Raw genomic sequence first — 14559 nt, 5'->3', positions numbered from 1 at the left:
CTGATTCATTAATATTTTATAAAAAATGAGCTAAACATGGTTACATTTGTATATTTCTATTACATCTGTGTATTTTTATTACCCTGGCTATTAAAGTTCACCCTAACCCTAACCCTAGTAGCTCTTCAGCCTCTGTCATCTTGGTTGTTGCCTATGCAGAGCACAACAGTCGAGGGGATTTTGTTATCGGCTGCTTTGCTCTGCATCAATGACAAAGATCTTTACATTATACTGAGGGCTCTGCCTTCTCGGCCAAACCTGGCAATCACTATGCAGAACACAACAACTGATGACAAACTCATCTCCACTTCTGCTTTTTGCATCCGAACTGTTGACGGCAAACCAAGATGACGAAGCAGCTGTAATGCAGGAAATGGGATGCAGCGAGACAGATACACAGAGCAAGGGCTAACACAGGTTTGATTTAATGATTACAGGAAGGAATCTCCTCAAAGGGAGCAACAGTGGGGTAAATCAGATTTAGGCTAGAATCACAGAAGAACTGAGTAACTTAAGGCGACAGTTTGAGTATTTCTGTTCCACTTATCGTGAATCTGACGCTTGTCATGTGTTCAGGTGTCAAAGCTGGTACTGAAATCTTTAGGCTTTCCCACCTAAAAGATTAGTCTTTCCTCTTTTGGCCGCAACGGGTGGTCACCGGTCCGGCCCGTTGAGCCCCTAGCCCATCACACTTCTCTGCCACCAGGAGCTTCTCACAACAATCACCTGTTCAGTGCACTCTGTGGTCAGGAACCTCGCACAACAATCTTCCACTCAACGTGCTCTGCAGTCTGGAGTCTCGCACAACAACCTCCCGCTCAGCGTACTCTGCAATCGGGATTCTCGCACAACAACCTCCCGCTCAACGTCCTCTGCAATCGGGAGTCTCGCACAACAAAATCCCGCTCAGCGTGCTCTGCAATCGGGAGCCTCGCACAACAATCTTCCACTCAACGTGCTCTGCAATCGGGAGTTTCGCACAACAACCTCCCGCTCAGCGTGCTCTGCAATCGGGAGTCTCGCACAACAACCTCCCGCTCAGCGTGCTCTGCAATCGGGAGTCTCGCACAACAACCTCCTGCTCAGCGTGCTCTGCAATCGGGAGTCTCGCACATCAAACTCCCGCTCAACATGCTCTGCAATCGGGAGTCTCGCACAACAACCTCCCGCTCAATGTGATCTGCGATCGGGAGTCTCGCACAACAACCTCCCACTCAACGTGCTCTGCAATCGGGAGTCTCGCACAACAACCTCCCGCTCAATGTGCTCTGCAATCGGGAGTCCCGCACAACAACCTCCCGCTCAGCGTGCTCTGCAATCGGGAGTCTCACACAACAACCTCCCGCTCAACGTGCTCTGCAATCAGAAGTCTCGCACAACAACCTCCCGCTCAGCGTGCTCTGCAATTGGGAGTCTCGCACAACAACCTCCCGCTCAACGTGCTCTGCAATCGGGAGTCTCGCACAACAAACTCCCACTCAGCGTGCTCTGCAATCGGGAGCCTCGCACAACAATCTTTCACTCAACGTGCTCTGCAATCGGGAGTCTCGCACAACAATCTTCCACTCAACGTGCTCTGCAATCGGGAGTCTCGCACAATAACCTCCCGCTCAACGTGCTCTGCAATCGGGAGCCTCGCACAACAACCTCCCGCTCAACGTGCTCTGCAATCGGGAGCCTCGCACAACAATCTTCCACTCAACGTGCTCTGCAATCGGGAGTCTCGCACAGCAACCTCCCGCTCAGCGTGCTGTGCAATCGGGAGTCTCGCACAACAACCTCCCGCTCAATGTGCTCTGCAATCGGGAGTCTCGCACAGCAACCTCCCGCTCAGTGTGCTGTGCAATCGGGAGTCTCGCACAACAACCTCCCGCTCAACGTGCTCTGCAATCGGGAGTCTCGCACAACAACCTCCCGCTCAACGTGCTTTGCAATCGGGAGTCTCGCACAATAACCTCCCGCTCAACGTGCTCTGCAATCGGGAGTCTCACACAACAACCTCCAGATCAGCGTGCTCTGCATTTGGGAGTCTCGCACAACAACCTCCCGCTTAACGTGCTCTGCAATCAAAAGTCTCGCACAACAACCTCCCGCTCAGCGTGCTCTGCAATCGGGAGCCTCGCACAACAATCTTCCACTCAACGTGCTTTGCAATCGGGAGTCTCGCACAACAACCTCCAGCTCAGCGTGCTCTGCAATCAGGAGTCTCGCACAACAACCTCCCGCTCAACATGCTCTGCAATCAGAAGTCTCACACAACAACCTCCCGCTCAGCGTGCTCTGCAATCGGGAGCCTCGCACAGCAATCTTTCACTCAACGTGCTCTGCAATCGGGAGTCTCGCACAACAACCTCCTGCTCAACGTGCTCTGCAAACGGGAGTTTCACACAACAATTCCATGCTCGGTCTTCTCTGCACTCGTGTCCTCTCACTGCCTCGCGGACTAATTCTCCCCGCAGCATGCCACAGGTCTGCCCTCTAAATTCTCCCCGGCGGGATCTCCCTCTGTCTTCCCGCGCATAGCTCCTGGTCCTTGCTACTCTTACCATGCCCCCTCTCCGCAGGTCATGTGTCCCCTCCATCTTCAATTTCTTTCCCCCCTGCTACAATGGGCGCGGCCCAGGCAGTTCCGGACCTGGTGCTCTGTCGGGACCTGGTGCTCTGTCGGCACCCGCAGCCCGGCCTTCTTCCTTATACAGCTACTGGCTTCTTTACACATCTAGTTTACGAGACGGGAAGACAAACTAGTGATGGGCGAACGGGATAACGTCTTATCCGATCATGATTGGGTGTTTTCTTCGACGTGCTCGTATATTATATTCAAGTTCCCGTGGCTGCATGTCTCTCGGCTATTAGACAGCCTGAACACATGCGGGGAAATGCCTGTTTGTTAGGGAATCCCCACGTGTTGTGTCTAACAGCCGCAAATCATGCAGCCGCAGGGACTCAAACATAATATACGAGCGCGCCCAGATACTCGGATAACACTCGAGCATGATCGGATAAGAGCACGTTCGCTCATCACTAGACGACATCCATAGAGTTTGGCACCGGAGACGACTTTCCATGTGTTTCCCCCTCGCTACTCACTGGGACCACCAACCCAGAAATCAGCACCATGTCCCTGAATTCACTGCAGCATCTGCTCCTCCTATTGCTGAACTCTTACAGTAATCTACGTGGTCATCCCCATTGCAGGCTGCGCTCCTCTTCACCCCATCTTCTGTGTTGCATTACTTTTGTGAGCTGTATTTCCTGCGTCCACTGGCCAGAGCGAGCTTCTCCGCGCTAATGGCTGATACATCTGTATGCGGCTTGTTTCCTGTACAGCAGCAGTTAGCGGTTCACTAGAGATGACTTGTTTCAGGGAATTGGTGCTAATCTCGGTCCTGACATCTGTCTCCACGTTTCCTGCATTCTTAGATGTCAACATTTCTTTGCATATTCTTTCATTTCTCTAATTGTTTTTATAATTAATATTTAACCATTTGTCTTCCTAAGTTAATTACAACTAGAGATGAGAAAAAAATTGTTTTGAATTCAATTCATCCGAATCATCTATAAAGTTTGACTCGTCATGAATCAATTCATTGCAAGTTCAGAGTGCCCCCCAAAAGAGGCTTCAATGTCTCTCCATACCCTAAAGCATAATAATTAGGGGACTGTGGAGGGGTTATTAGATAGTGAAGGATGATACTCACCTGTCCTTATCTGCTCTGGTCTTGAGGTAGGATCCTCCAGCCTCCAGTTTTCAGATCTTTTGTCCTCCTCTGTATTTGGATCTTTTGGCTCTGACTGGACCTCACGTGGTCACATTGAGCTCGGCACATGCATCGGTGTTCGCTGCATCCCATAAAAGCTGGAAGATGTGAAGACTAGAGGATCGGACAGGAAGCTGCAGGACAGGTGAGGGGTGAGCCTAGGACAGGTGACTAGGATTCATTATTTTTTCTTAACCTCTTCCCAGAACACAAAAGATTCAGAAATCCCTCTAGCTAGGTGGGGTTGGAAGCCTTCCTCTCTGCACTGTGTTGTAGTCCCTTGCTGCCTTAAACCTCTCACAAGGTCCTCACTTTCTCTCTGTCCCCCTTTAGGTAGGATACTAACCTGCATGACAGGTAACTCAAGCCTTTTTACAGGATCTCAATCACGACCCGGGCTCTATGCATTACTGTGGTGTTTATGGTGGACAGGTGACGTAAAGTCCAGCTGTCTGCCGGTTTCTGCTGTGGAGCATGAAGTTATTCCCACAACCTCGGTCTTCCAGCTACCGGTATCTGTGCTTCAGCATGGAGGAAGCCCAGTCACATCTCCTCTCCGGCTCATTATTCTCCTTTGCTTCTTTTCCTCCTTCACGCTCTCTACAACTTGTTCCATTCTTTCCCTTTGCAGGAGCTGCAGCACCTCAAATGGATGCACATCCCCACTCCTCCTTACTTTCCTTTTTGTCTGCCTCCACTGTGCTCTGTCCCTCTGACAGACTTCTCTCTCACTCATCGACTACTTTCCCTCCAGCCAAAATATATATAGGGGAGCCACTAACAACTTGTTCCATACAACTTCTTCCACTCTTTCCCTTTGTAGGAGCTGCAGCACCTCACGTGGCTGCACAGCCCCACTCCTCCTTACTTTCCTATCCGTCTACCTCCACTCTGTTCTGTCCCTCTGACAGACTCCTCTCTCACTCATCGACTACTTTCCCTCCAGCCAGAATATATATAGGTGAGCCACCAACAACTTGTTCCATACAACTTCTTCCACTCTTTCCCTTTGCAGGAGCTGCAGCACCTCACGTGGCTGCACAGCCCCACTCCTCCTTACTTTACTTTCCGTCTGACTCCACTCTGTTCTGTCCCTCTGACAGACTCCTCTCTCACTCATCGACTACTTTCCCTCCAGCCAGAATATATATAGGTGAGCCACCAACAACTTGTTCCATACAACTTCTTCCACTCTTTCCCTTTGCAGGAGCTGCAGCACCTCACGTGGCTGCACAGCCCCACTCCTCCTTGCTTTCCTATCTGTCTACCTCCACTCTGTTCTGTCCCTCTGACAGACTCCTCTCTCACTCATCGACTACTTTCCCTCCAGCCAGAATATATATAGGTGAGCCACCAACAACTTGTTCCATACAACTTCTTCCACTCTTTCCCTTTGCAGGAGCTGCAGCACCTCACGTGGCTGCACAGCCCCACTCCTCCTTACTTTACTTTCCGTCTGACTCCACTCTGTTCTGTCCCTCTGACAGACTCCTCTCTCACTCATCGACTACTTTCCCTCCAGCCAGAATATATATAGGTGAGCCACCAACAACTTGTTCCATACAACTTCTTCCACTCTTTCCCTTTGCAGGAGCTGCAGCACCTCACGTGGCTGCACAGCCCCACTCCTCCTTACTTTCCTTTCCGTCTGCCTCCACTCTGCTCTGTCCTTCTGACAGACTCCTCTCTCACTCATCGACTACTTTCCCTCCAGCCAGAATATACAGTATATAGGGGAGCCACCCACAAACTGGATCAGAGCTCCCCCTTCTGGCCTGGAGTGAGAACATGTTGTATGTGTATGAACACCTGATAAAGGGATCCTTCCTTGCTTCCAAGCATGTCATCACCTCCCCATGAGGAAAGCAATGCCACTGTACCAACCAGGAACCTGGGGTATTAGATTATTTGATCTGTTATGATCAGGATTGAGCTTAGATTATGTTCAGGAGATTTTTGCGGTTGACACTGAACAGCATTGAGCAGCTTGCAATCTTGTAATACATATAAGCTGCAGAAGCCAAACAGTTAAATATTTCTAACTAACCCAGTTAATGGAACGTCTTTTTCATTTTCACATAATATGTGCAGCGCAATAAATAGATATAAAGGACTCAACGTTTTCAGCAAGACAACATATTAATAAAGACATGCAGCAAGCGTGGAGACAGGTGTCAGGACTAAGCGAAGTACAAATGCCCTTAAACAAGTCGTCTCTCGTGAACCGCTAACTGCTTTACTACAGAAAATAAGCAGCATACATATGTATGAGCACATTAATACAGAGGCGCACGATCCGTCCAGTGCGCACAGCTCTGCTAGGCTTACAGCTTTTCAACAAGACGAATCTTGCACTTCCTACAGCTTTATATGAAGGAACACTATTTTTCTTCTGGCTTGTGGAAAGTCCTGAAGATTGAACCATTAGCCATCAATATTCACTAACTAGCTGCAAGTGACTGTGCTCTTCTCCTAACATCACATCCTTCATGGACGAGCGGGGGAGCCAGAGATCTCCCAACTCTTCTGCAAGTGGACCCCATCAACCGTGTGCATTCATAATACTTGTGAATGCAGCAGGGGGTCTGTGGACCCAGGTTCCTGCCCCCTAAACACCCTCTATACCTACACACCTGCTGTCAAATACTTATTTCCCCATTATTTACCTCACCCTACCTGCAGTACATTGCTCCTCTACTGTATGTTCAGTTTTATAAGTTCTCCTTTCTTCTATATATAGTCCCATTCTGCAATATATAACTCCTCACAGCCCCTCCTTATACTGCCCCATCCTACCGTACATCACTCCTTTCATCTATATACTTTCCCATCTTGCAGTACATCACTTCTCTGCTATATATACATCCCCATCCTATAGTACATCACTAGTCTCCTCTATATACTGCCCCACCCTTCAGTACATCACTCCTTTCTCCTATAGTAAATAACCTTCTGTATATACAGCCCCATCTTACAGTACTCTTTCCTCTCTATATACAGCCCCATCCTACAGTAAACCACTCCTCTCCTAAATACAGTCCCATCCTTCAGTACATCACTCCTCTCCTCTATATACAGCCCTATCGTAGAGTACATCACTTTTCTCCTCAATACAGCCCCATCCTACAGTACATCACTCCTCTACTCTATGTACAGCCCCATCATACAGTGCATCACTTCTCTCCTCTATGTACAGCCCATCATACAGTACATCACTTCTCTCCTCTATATACATACCCATCTTACACTATATCACTCCTCTCTATATACCGCGCCATTCTACAGTACATCACTTCTCTCCTGTATATACAGCCCCATCATACAGTACATAACGTCTCTCCTCTATATACAGCCCCATCATACAGTACATTACTCTTCTCTATATACAGCCCCATCCTACAGAACATTACTCCTCTACTCTATGTACAGCCCCATCCTACAGTACATCATGTCTCTCCTCTATATACAACCCCATCCTACAGTACATCTCTCTTCTACTCTATGTACAGCCCATCATACAGTGCATCACTTCTCTCCTCTATATACAGCCCCATCATACAGTGCATCACTCCTCTACTCTATGAACAGCCCATCATACAGTACATCACTTCTCTCCTCTATGTACAGCCCATCATACAGTACATCACTTCTCTCCTCTATGTACAGCCCATCATACAGTACATCACTTCTCTCCTCTATGTACAGCCCATCATACAGTACATCACTCCTCTACTCTATGTACAGCCCATCATACAGTACATCACTCCTCTCCTCTATGTATAGCCCCATCATACAGTACATCACATCTCTCCTCTATATATAGCCCCATCATACAGTACATTACTCTTTTCTATATACAGCCCCATCCTACAGAACATTACTCATCTACTCTTTGTACAGCCCATCTTACAGTGCATCACGTCTCTCCTCTATATACAGCCCCATCATACAGTGCATCACTCCTCTCCTCTATGTATAGCCCCATCATACAGTACATCACTTCTCTCCTCTATATACAGCCCCATCATACAGTGCATCACTCCTCTACTCTATGTACAGCCCATCATACAGTGCATCACTTCTCTCCTCTATGTATAGCCCCATCATACAGTACATCACTTCTCTCCTCTATGTATAGCCCCATCATACAGTACATCACTTCTCTCCTCTATGTATAGCCCCATCATACAGTGCATCACTCCGCTACTCTATGTACAGCCCCATCATACAGTACATCACTTCTCTCCTCTATGTATAGCCCCATCATACAGTGCATCACTCCTCTCCTCTATGTATAGCCCCATCATACAGTGCATCACTCCTCTACTCTATGTACAGCCCATCATACAGTGCATCACTTCTCTCCTCTATGTATAGCCCCATCATACAGTGCATCACTCCGCTACTCTATGTACAGCCCATCATACAGTGCATCACTTCTCTCCTCTATGTATAGCCCCATCATACAGTGCATCACTCCTCTACTCTATGTACAGCCCATCATACAGTGCATCACTCCTCTCCTCTATGTACAGCCCCATCATACAGTACATCACTCCTCTCCTCTATGTACAGCCCATCATACAGTGCATCACTTCTCTCCTCTATGTATAGCCCCATCATACAGTACATCACTCCTCTCCTCTATGTATAGCCCCATCATACAGTATATTACTCTTCTCTATATACAGCCCCATCGTACAGAACATTACTCCTCTATTCTTTGTACAGCCCATCATACAGTGCATCACTCCTCTCCTCTATGTACAGCCCATCATACAGTACATCACTCCTCTCCTCTATGTATAGCCCCATCATACAGTGCATCACTCCTCTACTCTATGTATAGCCCCATCATACAGTGCATCACTCCTCTCCTCTATGTATAGCCCCATCATACAGTGCATCACTCCTCTCCTCTATGTATAGCCCCATCATACAGTGCATCACTCCTCTACTCTATGTACAGCCCATCATACAGTGCATCACTTCTCTCCTCTATGTATAGCCCCATCATACAGTGCATTACTCCTCTCCTCTATATACAGCCCCATCATACAGTGCATCACTCCTCTCCTCTATGTACAGCCCATCATACAGTGCATCACTCCTCTCCTCTATGTATAGCCCCATCATACAGTGCATCACTCCTCTCCTCTATGTACAGCCCATCATACAGTGCATCACTCCTCTCCTCTATGTATAGCCCCATCATACAGTGCATCACTTCTCTCCTCTATATACAGCCCCATCATACAGTACATCACTTCTCTCCTCTATATACAGCCCCATCCTACAGTACATCACTCCTCTCCTCTATGTACAGCCCCATCCTACAGTACATTACTTCTTGCCTCTATAAACAGTTCCATCCAGGAATAGTTCCCTTCTATCATGTTTATATATCCTCATTGTGCAATATATTAATCCTTATACATGCAGCCCCATCCTGCAGTGCATCATCAACCCCTCTATATACAGCTCCTTCCTTCATCTCTGCTCTACTTTATATACAGCCTCATTATGCATCACATAACTTCTTTCATTTATAATTCCTTTCCTCTGTATACAACTTCTTCCTACAGTATTTTGTTCCCCTATACACTGCCACATTCTGCACTCCACCACTCCTTCACCCCCTTCATATGCAGCCCCATCCGGTAGTTAATTTCTCCTCTATACACAGCCCCATTCGGCAGCACTCTTTTGTACACAGACTCTTTCAAAACATCACTGTTCACAGACGCAGTGACCATGCACCGCCAGCATCCCAGCGCAGGCAGCATGGCTCGGTGATATCATTGCGATACTTGTGCCGGAGTGTTGTTGTCTTGTGTGTTACCCTATCCTTCTGTAGGCCATTTGCCTAAACTGTCCTGTGGCGTACTGAGCAAGCAGTGTTATAGCAGGGAAGCCAAGGCTTCGGCTCTTCTGCAAGGTTGGATGATATCACGATATATAATATGTCAATATATTTAAGGGTGGCAGTCGCTTCAGGGTGGCCCCGCCATATGAGTTGGCTCTTAGTGACCACCACCTCTGCCCCCAGTAGCAATAGGTGCTGATTGTGGGGCACTGCAGATGTAGCGCTTGCCCCAGGCGCTATGAAATGATCTGTGCTACAGCACCGATTCATCACTGGCGTTTTCTGAAATCACTTTACTTTTTCTTCTGTGCTATTAGTTGCCATTTTTGCAGACACATTTTCAGGAAATTAGCACAAAGTCAAAAAATGGTCTTTCTTTCTGTCTTTAAACTGTTTTTGCAATTTTTGACTCCAAAAGTCACAAACATTGCACCAAAACGTACTAAAAAAACACCAGAAGGAACTGCAGTGAAGTTGCGCCAAGTTTTGCAACTTTTAAAAAAGTCATTATTGAATCAGGCAAAAATATCTGGAATTGCTTGACTCTGCCCACGAGGAGTAAATAAAAATAAGAAAACAGGCGAACAGTTATAAGTTAGACTTCAAAAAAGGCGCAAGTAAAATAATAATAAATTTGGTGCAAAAAAAAAGTTAAAAAAAACACAAAAAACAGGGGAAGAGACAATGATGAATCAGCCGTAGTGTTTATAGGAGGCGATATAGAACATATTGTAATGGGTGCTGTGGATAATTCCATTACATCGCCAAAGGAAACATATCAAAAACAAACTCGGCTCTGCTACTTCTGTATGCAGCTTTAGGCCCCTTCATACGTCCTGGTGATTCCTGCTCTGTAAAAACCAGTACTGGTGAGATCTGCGGTCCGTGTCATTCATATGTACGGTACGTATGTGACATCCGTGTATCCATTTGCCTTTTGTGTCCGTGTCCTGCGAGACATATGCCGGCATCTTGGAAAAGCAATACAGTTAGCTGCTCCCAGGTGCCGGATGCTGAAGGCAGCTCTCATGATTGTCGCCTGGACAAGGTGACAATGATAGGAGTCGTATTCAACACCTGCTGTGTACATCATGTATAAAATAAATACTACTAAAAAAAAAAATTGTAGGCTCACACATAATTTTTTGAAACAGCAGAGGGAAAGCAGACAGCCGGGGGCTCTTGTTAATATTTTGGGAAAAGGGCCAATAGCCATAAATCTTCCCAGGGTCTCAATATCAGCTCATAGCTGTTTGTTTAGCCTTTACTGGTTATTATAGGAGAGACACAAAAAAAAATGACGTAGGGTCCCCAGGATAATTAAAAACCAGCAAAGACTAAACAGACAGCTGCCGACTGGTATTAATAGCCTGGAAAGGGGCTAGGGTTATTGGCCCCCTCCCAGACTAAAAACATCAGCTCTTAGCCACCACAAAAATAGCGCCACATTCATAAGATATGCCAATTTTGGTGCTTGGCCTCCTCTTTCCCCACTTGTCCTGTGGCAATAGTAAGTGTGGTAATAGAGTTGCGGTTGATGTCAGCTTTGCAGTGTCAGCTGACATCAAGCCCAGTAGTTATTAATGGAGAGGCATCTATAAGATGCCCCCGTTACTAACTCCATAGTAGGTTTTAAAGTAGATACGCAGCAAGAATAAAATTCTTTATTTGAAATAAATAAATACTCCTACCCTCTTTTTCCCATTTATTACAGTATAAATTAAAAATAAAAAAAACACCATATTCCTCACATGTCCGACGGTAATCCATCTGTCCCATGCCGTAATCCACCTCTGCTTCATCTGGATACTTTGCTGAATGGTGACATGATTCAGCCTGACATGCAGGAGACACGGAGCGTCTGAGCGCAGCTATAGTGACCTGGGTGACATCATTGATGTTACCGCAGGTCACTGAAGCTGCGGTTCCCACAGACAGCTCATTGTGAGCGGCCTGATGAACTGTGGTGACCTCAATGAGAATTTTCTCAAAGTGCTAGTAGTGACGTCATGAAGGTCACCGCAGTTCATCAGCCGTCTCACACTGAACTGAGCGTGGGAACAGCTGGCAGTGACCGGCGGTAACCTCTATGACGTTATCGCTCATTATTGAAGCTGCGTCCCAAACTCATCTCAGTGTCTACTGGGTTCATGGCTGAATGGTCCCATCATGCCACTGGTCAGCCATGTAAACCAAATGCAGCAGGGATGGAGTTCTGTGTGGGACAAATGGATTGTTGTTGGACAGGTGAGGAATATGGTTTTTTTATTATTTCATTTTTACAGTAATAAATGTGAAATTGAGGGTTAGAGTGTGTTTATTTCAATTAAAGGACTTTATTCTGGATGAGTATTTTTTACAATATGACTATGGGGTTAGTAACGGGGAAGTCTTATAGACACCTCTCCATTACTAACCTCTGGGCTTGATGTCGGCTGACATTAACCCCAACCCCATTAACGCACTTGCCAACGCACCCTATTACCGCACTTGCCATCGCACCTGGGCAAGTGGGAAGAGTGGAGGCTAATTGCCAGACTTAACGGGCTTATTTCTTGGGCGGTGAACAGTGAAGAGCGTGAACTGTACCGCTTCTTCTCAGACGCCGCTGCGTGTCTCGCTGATGACACACGGTTGTCATCCATATGTCATTAGTGTGCACGTGTGCAGCACACATTTTGTCCATGGTGCATGTTAAAAACCTGACATGTGGGCCCCACCATCGAATATAATGGGTGTGCGCTTGTCTGTATTCGCGGTCCTGAAAAAACGGACCCATGCAGACACAAAAAACAAGCGTGTAAAAGTGCCTAATTCTGGAACCTGATGCCGTTCACACAAACTTCTGTTCCTAAATATCACTGTTGTTGTAATTCTCAAGTCTCCGGTGATGATTTACAGGAAAAGATCCTTAAAATACACGGCCCAGTTTCGTAGGTTGATATTGCTACGTCTTCCCGCTGGGAGTTCAAGCATCTTTTAAATAATTACCGGATAGAGATAATCCCGTAATCTCCCGATTTAGAGATTGTGGGAATATATTGCTGTCTAATCTAATGGTTCTATGTCGCTCACCTCTTACTGGCTGCTAATCTACGGTAATTCTGAGTAATCCTCAAACCTGCCGGTCTAGCAGAGCCGGTGACCTGGTTTATTGGAGACTGAGATCGCCATGAACTACTTCTCCAAGGTACATGAAGCCCAAGATTATCTGCCGTCTTCTGTGACCTCCAATTCGGGTCGATGACATTTACTGATGTGACTGTTTCTTAGTGATACAGATGTAGCAGAGCCGAGTTTGTCACTAAACTGCTACTCTTACATACTGCATCAATCAAGCAGGACATTTGTCTATGTAAAGCCTCATTCTTACACTGTGTCTCGCTCTAATTTGCAGCTCACTTCCGGAGGACGTCCACATTATTATGTATCTTACAGACGAGAACCATTTGCACAAATGAAGCTGCCAAAATACGCATTACCCAAGGTACAGTTTCCTTCTATCATTTCAATAATGACTGCTTAAATTAATTGTTTATTTGGTGCAAAGTCTTTCCATTTTAAAGAGTTCTATACTGACTAGCTCCTCGGGGGCGGAGCCAGCAGATGGACCACCCCTGATTATCTGTTATTGTTGAAGCCACCACTCTTTATTAATAGATATTGATTGAAAGCCTGAGCATTGTTTATTTAATTCTTCTTTCCAGAGGTGGTGGTCATGGTATGACGTAGTACAAGGAGGGCCCTCACACTGTGATTTATTCTAGGGGGCCCCTTACAATTGTTCTTACTGTACCACGTGATGGAGGCATGACATTACTTATGTATAGGCGAGTTTTTCATCTTCATCTATAATAAGGTTATATGATTTTACCCACAGCACCTGCGGGGATGAATCACATGTAATAATCTCATTTCCACCGCCTCGCACCTGCCGGGTCGCGGCTCGCCGCTCCGTGTGACCTCCTTGTTCTGTCATTTATCAGAAGCAGAACCTGCATCTGTGTCTGCATCATTTATCACTAAACATCATAGTAAAATATTTTCAGATTCATCTATTTTTCTAAAGCCTTTTCCTCCAGGGATCGAGGCGTGCGATTATTCTACAAGACGTTTGTAGGTAGGAAATTCCCAACTCACCGTGTTATCTTCACATCTTATATTTTGCATATTCTGCTGTTTTCTGCCGGGTTGCGTCCTCCATTGCAATGAATGGACATACTAGAAGGATACATTTTCATTGCTTACACATAGGGGACATCTAGCTATCATGTGGGTTGTCATGTGGACTGGCCCCACCATATTAGACACAGATGCCAAAAATGAAGCAACCCCAAATTCCAGAACAACATACGCACTATTATATTTCATACAGATATAAAACATTTGCAGAGATGAAGCTGCCAGTAGGCGCTACACAAAGTACATGTCCTACAATTATTTCAGTAATGGCTACTTACGTTATTTGTTTATTTTGCACCAACATTGTCCATAGTTAAGATTTTCCCAATAAATAGGTCCTCGGAGGTGGAGCCAGCAGGGCGACCACCCCTGATTAGCTATCACTGGTGGAGGCGCCTCTCTATAACAATGGATATTCGTACTTTCCGAACGGTCACATAACATGCATGTAAGTCATTGGCCACAGATAAAGGTCTCAGGTAGTGCCCATAAACTTATTGCCATGATTACAACAGTATCTGAATGACCTCTTCATCTGTAAAGTTCTCCTCCTCTACTTCTTTTTCTTTGTTTCTCAGTCTTTTCTTTGGTAGTTCTTAATCAGGAGAATTCAGAAACAATGTTGCAACACATATAATATTAATATATATAATTATATACCCAAGAGGCTCAGAATCATACAGTAAGTTATATTATACAATAATACAGTGGCATGTAAAAGTTTGTGCACCCCTGGTCAGAATAACTTAT

General features: G+C 46.1%; 1 protein-coding gene across 4 annotated transcripts in view; it reads left to right on the top strand.

Moving 5' to 3' along the window:
• The window catches only part of SORCS1 (sortilin related VPS10 domain containing receptor 1), an 810676-nt gene that overhangs the window by 538924 nt on the left and 257193 nt on the right, over nucleotides 1-14559 (top strand). For all 4 annotated transcript variants that reach the window (XM_069754250.1, XM_069754247.1, XM_069754248.1 and 1 more), the window contains exon 8: nucleotides 13025-13114. In XM_069754250.1, the coding sequence (XP_069610351.1) occupies nucleotides 13025-13114 (90 nt within the window). The remainder of the gene's footprint in view (nucleotides 1-13024; nucleotides 13115-14559) is intronic.

This window comes from Ranitomeya imitator, chromosome 2 (genome assembly GCF_032444005.1).
Source record: "Ranitomeya imitator isolate aRanImi1 chromosome 2, aRanImi1.pri, whole genome shotgun sequence".
NCBI classification, from domain to species: Eukaryota; Metazoa; Chordata; class Amphibia; order Anura; family Dendrobatidae; genus Ranitomeya; species Ranitomeya imitator.
This window is presented reverse-complemented; position numbering and strand designations above follow the sequence as displayed.